General features: G+C 50.1%; 1 protein-coding gene across 1 annotated transcript in view; it reads right to left on the reverse strand.

Moving 5' to 3' along the window:
• Positions 1-6,891, reverse strand: part of ANO2 (anoctamin 2) — a 357,929-nt gene extending 351,038 nt beyond the window's left edge. Inside the window, exons 1-2 of the mRNA XM_021921930.2 lie at positions 6,420-6,891; positions 4,854-5,180 (exon numbers count right to left, since the gene is read on the reverse strand). Coding sequence (XP_021777622.1) covers positions 4,854-5,120 — 267 coding nt within the window. The 5' untranslated portion in view covers positions 5,121-5,180; positions 6,420-6,891. The remainder of the gene's footprint in view (positions 1-4,853; positions 5,181-6,419) is intronic.
• Between the last annotated feature and the right edge of the window lie 615 nt (positions 6,892-7,506).

Here is a 7,506-nt window from a genome sequence, read left to right on the forward strand (position 1 = left end):
AAAAAAAAAAAGGCAGCAGTAAGGAAATCTGAAGAAAGTGTAAATCTTAGTTAATGATAATGTGCCAATATTAGTTCATTAATTGTAACAAATGTATCCTATTAATGTAAGGTGTTAATAATACAGGAAACTGGGAATGGGGTACATGGAAACGCTGTACAATCTTCCGATTTTTCTGTAAGTCTAAAACTGTTCTACACAATAGTCTTTTTTTTTTTTTTTTAATTAAAAAACAAACACTATATCTTTTCCAGAATGATGACGCCTTGGAATGACTGCCTGCGAGGTAGCAAGCAGAGCAGGGTCAGGGGGAGATTTAAACAGATAACCCAAGAGTTCTTGTGCAGACCAGTGATAGTAATACGCCAGGGTTGAAAAGTAGGGTAAACTCAACCTTTTGCATTCGAGGTCCCAACACTGATCATAATAACCACGTTTTGGAAGACAGAGACAACACTGCCAGACAGTACGCCACAATGAGAGGTGGAGGCTCTGATGACAGGGATGCTGGGGGAGGCTGCGCGAACCCGAGTAGCCTCATGCAAAAGTGTTGAGTGGCCTTGAAGCCATGGGTGGGGGCTGGGAGGGAGGAGTCTGGGACAGGAACAGGAACAACAGGAACAACTACCCAGGACCCCAGTCTAACACTGGTCAGTCCCAAGAGCCATCTCTGTGCCCTCCAAAGCAGGGAACATCCGACAGAAACCAGAATGAAGCATGGTGGAGAGACGGGGGCAGTCGAGATGGGCAATGGTGTTGATTGTAGCATTAAGGGTGGACAGGACCATTACATTTTAATTTCAAATCCACAGTGAATAATTTTTAGTGTATGTCCCCAATATTTCATTGTACACGCTAAGAAAAAAAAAAGTTTGCATTGTTGAACTGAAATTCAAATTTAACTAGGCATGCTGCATTTTTGTTTGCTAAACCTGGCAACTGTAAACAATAATAATAGCAGTAATATTCATTGTTAGTGTTCTAGGTACGTTATTTAGTTACCTTGTTTCATCTTCATAATAACCCACTGAAGAAGGTACTGTTATTATTATTCTCTCTTTTTTTTTTTTTTTTTTTGGAGACAGAGTCTTGCTCTGTCACCCAGGCTGGAGTACAGTGGTGCAATCTCGGCTCACTGCAACCTCCACCTCCAGGGTTCAAGCGATCCTCCTGCCTCAGCCTCCAGAGTAGCTGCTACTACAGGTGCGCACCACCACACCCAGCTAATTTTTGTATTTTTAGTAGAGACAGGTTTTCACCATGTTGGCCAGGCTGGTCTCAAACTCCTGACCTCAAGCAATCCACCCGCCTCACCGTCTGAGATGAATGCTGAGATTACAGATGTGAGCCACTGCACCCTGCCCTGTTATTTCCTTTTTATAGACCAGGAAGCTTTACCAAAAAGGTAAGGTAACCTGCCCAAGGTCATGAGCTAGTAAGTCAGGCCTGGAATGTGAACATATGTAATTGGCCTTAAGAGCTCACCCTCTTGAGCACTGCTTCCCAACTGAGCAGCTGAGTGAAGCCCTGGCCTCTGCTCCCTCAGACCCAACAACAGAGGTATGCACTATAGCTCCCACACTGGTAAGTTCCTGGAGCTCAGAATGCATCTTTACCATGGAGACACCATGTTAGCAGATCCCAGTTGGAGCCACCAAGTGAGCTTTGGGTTTCAAAAAATGAAAATCAGCACTCCAACAGCAAGGAAGCCTAAAGCATCCCTGGGAGCACTCTCTTCCTACATGGGTGGAAAGCAGAAGAGTGTCTTCTGCCTTAAGGGTCTGGCAAAGCAGCACAGGCCGGCACCACGAGGCATGAGCCAGGCCACATGCCATTCTGCCTGGGGACAGGGGAAAGGAAAGGATATATGACCTCTGGGGATCCCTTCCAGTCTGAGGAGAGCATTAACTTGAATCTTTTTCTTTTTTTTTTTTTTTGAGGCAGAGTCTCCCTGTGTCACCCAGGCAGGAGTGCAGTGGCACGATCTCAGCTCACTGCAACCTCCACCTCCTAGGTTCAAGCGATTCTTCTGCTTCAGCCTCCCGAGTAGCTGGGACTACAGGCAAGCACCACCATGCCCACTGATTTCTTTGTATTTTTAATAGAGACAGAGTTTCACCATACTGGCCAGGCTGGTCTTGATCTCTTGACCTCATGATCCTCCCACCTCGGCTCCCAGAGTGCTTGGATTACAGGCATGAGCCACCGCACCCAGCCAACTTAAATCTTATAAGGCAGACTTCTGATGAAAATGGCACCTCAAGCCTCAGCATGACACCTTTTAAAATCATCATGATAAGCATTTATTAAGCACCTACTATGTACCAGACGTTGTGCTGGAATTTTCATTACCCCATCTAATGATGAGGCATGTTTAAGTATAATCCAGCAAGGCGTCTATTATTTTGCAGATAAGGGACCTGAGGCTCAGGGAGGTCACTCATATACTCAGCTGACACTTATTAAGCACCTATATGTGCCAGAGTCTGTCCTAGGTGCTGGGGATGTGCAGCGAACCAAACAAGATCTCTGCCTTTATGGAGCTAATGGGAGCACAGATTAAAAAACAAACAAACAAAAAAAAGTCCATCATCGTTATTCCAGGTAGCAATGCTAAGTGTGATGAAGAAAAGTAAGGCAGGATTGAGGGACAGAGAGGGACGAGGTGGAGGTATTTTGGCTAGGATGGTCAGGGAAGATGTCTGGAAGAAGATGACATTTGAGCAGGGACCTGAAGAGAGGGAATGTGATGCACAGGTCTGAGGAAGAGTGCCTAACGCAGAGAGGGCAACAGCACAAAGACCTGACAGGTCAAGGTGACCAGCCCACACCCAAGATGAGGCCCATGACCTGGAGAAGGGTAGGGAAGGTGGGAAGGGTAAGAATGAGTTTGGGGGAGATGGCAAGGGAAGGTCATTTTTTTTTTTCTTTATTTTTTTGAGACAGAGTCTCGCTCTGTTGCCCAGGCTGGAGTGCGGTGGCACGATCTCAGCTCACTGCAAGCTCTGCCTCCCAGGTTCACGCCATTCTCCTACCTCAGCCTCCTGAGTAGCTGGGAATACAAGCACCTGCCATCACGCCCGGCTAATTTTTTGTATTTTTAGTAGAGATAGGGTTTCACCAGGGTGTAGGATGGTCTCGATCTCCTGACCTCGTGATCCACGCCGCCTCGGCCTCCCAAAGTGCTGGGATTACAGGTGTAGGAAGCCCACGGCACAGCAGGTCATTTTAAGATCAGTGTGGTGTGGGATGGATTGGATGGATGGATGGATGGATGGATGGATGGATGGATGGATAGGGTGGACAGATGGATGGATGGATGGATGGATGGGTGCGTGGATCATGGATGGATCGTGGATGGATGGATCTGGATGGATGATGGAGTGGGTAAATTGGAATGGAACAGATGGATGGATCAAATTAGGTGCAATTATGGACAAGATGAATGAATGATGGATGGTGGATGAATGGATGGATGGATGGATGGAATGATGGATGGATGGTCGATGGAATTGAACCGAATGGATGGATCGTCGGATGGATGAGTGATGATGAATGGAATGGATGGATGGATGAATGGAATGGATGATGAATCGGATGGATGGATGGATGGATGGATACATGGATGCGTAGATTACCGTTAGAACATGGAATGCGGATGGATACATTGGTACGTGCATTGGAACAGATATGGATGGAATGGAATAGATAAGATGGAATTATAGATGGAATGGAATGGAATGGTAAGATAGGTAAGATGGTAAGATAGGTGCCGGATGGATGGATGGATGGATGGATGGATGGATGGATGGATGGATGGATGGATGGGTGGAGTGGGTGGGTGGACAGATGGATGGATGGGTGGGTGGGTGGATGGATGGATGGGTGGATGGATGGATGGATGGATGGATGGGATGGGTGGGTGGAGTGGACAGATGGATGGATGCATGGATGGATGGGTGGATATGTGTATGAATGGATTTCCATAGATTCCCTTGCACTGACAGCAGGTGTGAGTATCCGTAGCTTATAGGTTGATAAAATACGTCCAATGTCCCAACTGAGTTTCCAAATATATCTCAAATCAGCTCCCTCGGGGGTCCCAGACAAGCTCATTCCTTAGTGAAGGAGATTGATATAGAGGAATTTTATTCCAAAATTCAACAAGGAAACTAGGTCTTCTTCCCAAGGAAACCATATGGAGAAGGCCACCAGATGTGGCCTGAGAATGTCAAGAAGAAATTTCTTGCCTTTAATGTCTAACTAGGCCAACTCCCAACTCCCAAAGAACAGATTGGCACACCACCACCCCACCACTACTACCTGGAATCCCCCAGGCAGGACCACTAGCAATATAAGACTGTTTCTAAAGTCCTTGGGCAAGAAAATCTGGTTTCTCCAGGCCCAGCACGGTGGTTCATGCCTGTAATCCCAGCACTTTGGGAGGCCGAGGCAGGCAGATCACGAGGTCAGGAGATCAAGACCATCCTAACATGGTAAAACCTCATCTCTACTTAAAAAAAAAAAACCACAAAAAATTAGCCAGGTGTGGTGGCGGGCACCTGTAGTCCCAGCTACTCGGGAGGCTGAAGTAGGAGAATAGCAGGAACCCAGGAGGCGGAGCTTACAGTGAGCTGAGACGGGGCCAATGCACTCCAGCCTGGGTGACAGAGTGAGACTCTGTCTCAAAAAAAAAATTTAAAAGAAGAAAGAAAGAAACTCTGGTTTCTCCAGCAGAAAAAAAGTCCACCTGCCGAATAAAGCCGAGGCTCTCTGTCAGGTGCACTCTCACTAGGAGCCTGGTTCTGCGGTGCCACTCCATCTACAAGTCCCTGGCCACCCGCATGACTCACCTCCAAGTCCTTCTCAAGCTCCAGTCCAGCCTCCATCAGATTGTGCTCAAATTCCTCCCGCTGCTCCTTCCTCTCCTCCTCCAGGGCATCGAGTGGCCCCAGCTCAATGTCACCTGGGCCCCCAGCATGAGGCTCCTTGCCTGTCTCCCCATTGGAGACGATAGCCAGCGAGTGGCCAGGGAAGCCTTGGGCCAGGTGCATCCCACGTTTCCGGTAGTGGTAGGCAAGCACATAGTCGACCTTCCTCTGATTGTCATGGAAGTGCATGCGGCTAAGACGGGCTTCCAAGGACACAGGCTCATTGGCATCCAGATAGTTGTTGATGACCTGGCCAGAGAGAAAGGAGAGGCAGGGCAAGGTCTGGTGAGTAAGGGCTGAGAGCAGAGGAGGCTGATCTATGCTCTGGTCTCAGGGAAATGGACTCAGAAGCAAGCCCCTCAGGCCCAGAGGCCCCCAGTGCCTCCAGTAAAAGAACCAAATGGCCTAAGTTAATCTGTCATGCCAGCTTGCAAAGCCCTCCACCCACCTGTTGACAGTCTGGGCACTGGTGCCTTCACACATGCTCCAGCATCCATGCACACACACACACTCACACACAGACTGTACCTGCAGCAGCAAACCCCTCACAACCGCACCTCCTGCCTCCACACAGAGCCACACGCCCACGCCTGCACACACACATGCAAGCACCTGCAAATGCACACACAGCCACCTCTACCCTTGTCTCCCTGCACCAGCACACCTGCACCATACAGGTGAAGGGGCCTGTGTACACATGTATCTACCCGAGTGCGCTCTAACACACACACCCCCTTCCACAGGCACCATGGCCCACACACACTCACCTCCTTGCAGATCTGCACCACTGCCTGCAAATACTCTACATATTTAAACACAGAATACTCACAGGCAGGTTCTCTGGATCCATTGGAACAAAGACCAATTTCTAGTCACCTGGCCTGCCCCCTACCCTCCCACCCACGGGAATTCACCAGGCACTATTCACAGCCCCACATCCTCCTCTCCCGCCACTGGTGAGGACCCTGTCAAAGACAGCAGCAGGGAACTGACTTCTGCTCTCTTCCACGCCAGAGGTGGAGAGGTGGAAAGAGGAGGAGGAGAGAGAACACGGTGAAGCAGGGGAGGGACCGGCCTCTCCCCGTGGGTGTTTCCCTGTTTATTACTGGTTTGAAACTCAGCTGCCTCTGCAGCCACCTGAGAGGTCACCTGGGCAACCAGATGAAGCTCCAGGCACAAGGGAGAGACTCAGAGCCACCATAGCAGAGAAGGCTCAGGCTTGCAGGAGGGGACCCAGGGGGTCTACAGACCAATTGGTGGCATCAGCTGGCCTCCCGTGCCTTCTCCTTTCCCGACCCTCCTCTGACCAGAACAGGGCACTGGGAAAGTGTGCCTGACTTGGAGACAGAGGAGAAAAGGCCCTACCCAGGCCTCTCTCTTTCACTCACACACGTGCTCCTAACTGGAGGATGCCCTGGTCCAGAGGCTCCTTGGGGGCCTCAAACAGGGCCGGCCTGTCCCCCGACCCCACCCCTGCCCAGTACTCACAGAGCTGCTGCGGGCACTCTCTGGGCCGCAGGGCTGGCCAGGATCTCGGCTGGAACTGCCCTGCAGACCTGGGGCCCGGGGACCTGGTGTCTGGAGATACTGCTGTCCGTGTTTGGGGCCCTGGCCCCCTCTGGTCCCTGCCTGAGGGCTCAGCCGGCGTGGGGAGCCAGGGAGCAGGGGAATATCTGTGAGAGGAAAAGACAAGGGAGGCAAAACAGCCTCAGATAAAGGAAATCCAAGACACTGAGGTACTGAGTGTGCTCACACTAGCCCTGAGAAAATGGCCCATTTTGCTTCACAGCTGCCTCCTTGGTTAGTCCCTACAGCCCAGGTTCACACTGGCCACAGGGGAGGGAGCATGGAGAAGGAAGTGCAGCCCCCAGAATGCATACACACACACACACTCACACATACACACTCTCACAGACACACACAATGTACACACACACATACACTCAACACATACACACACATATACACTATGTACATACACACATACACATATACACTCACACACATACACATACACTCACACATACACATACACACACATGTACATACACACATACACATATAGACTCACACACATACACATACACACACACACATATACACACTATGTGCACACACACACAATGTGCACACACACACACATACACACTCATACACGCCCACACACACATACATTCACACACATATACACACATACACTCACAGCCATATACACACACACATACACACATACACACACACACAGCCATACACACACACATACACACACACACACACACACGGCCTGGAGCCACCAGCAGGAGCTCCTTCGGATCAAGGTTGTCACAATCTCTCATAATCCCCAGACAAGAAAGGGGTGGCATCGAGCAAGCCGGGGGGGGGGGGGGGGGGGCACTGCCTGGAGAGACACCTTGAATTAATACCAAAGGCTTAGGCTCTGGGCCTCTCCTGTAGGCAGCAGCACCAGCCGGCACCCTGGCCAGCCCCCACCTCCCTTGGGGAGAGAGCAAGGACAGACCAAGAGGGCCCTCTGAACGACGGAACAAAGGACTGTCCTTCAGTGTCCTTTCCGGGC

Source organism: Papio anubis, chromosome 9 (genome assembly GCF_008728515.1).
Source record: "Papio anubis isolate 15944 chromosome 9, Panubis1.0, whole genome shotgun sequence".
Taxonomy (NCBI): domain Eukaryota; kingdom Metazoa; phylum Chordata; class Mammalia; order Primates; family Cercopithecidae; genus Papio; species Papio anubis.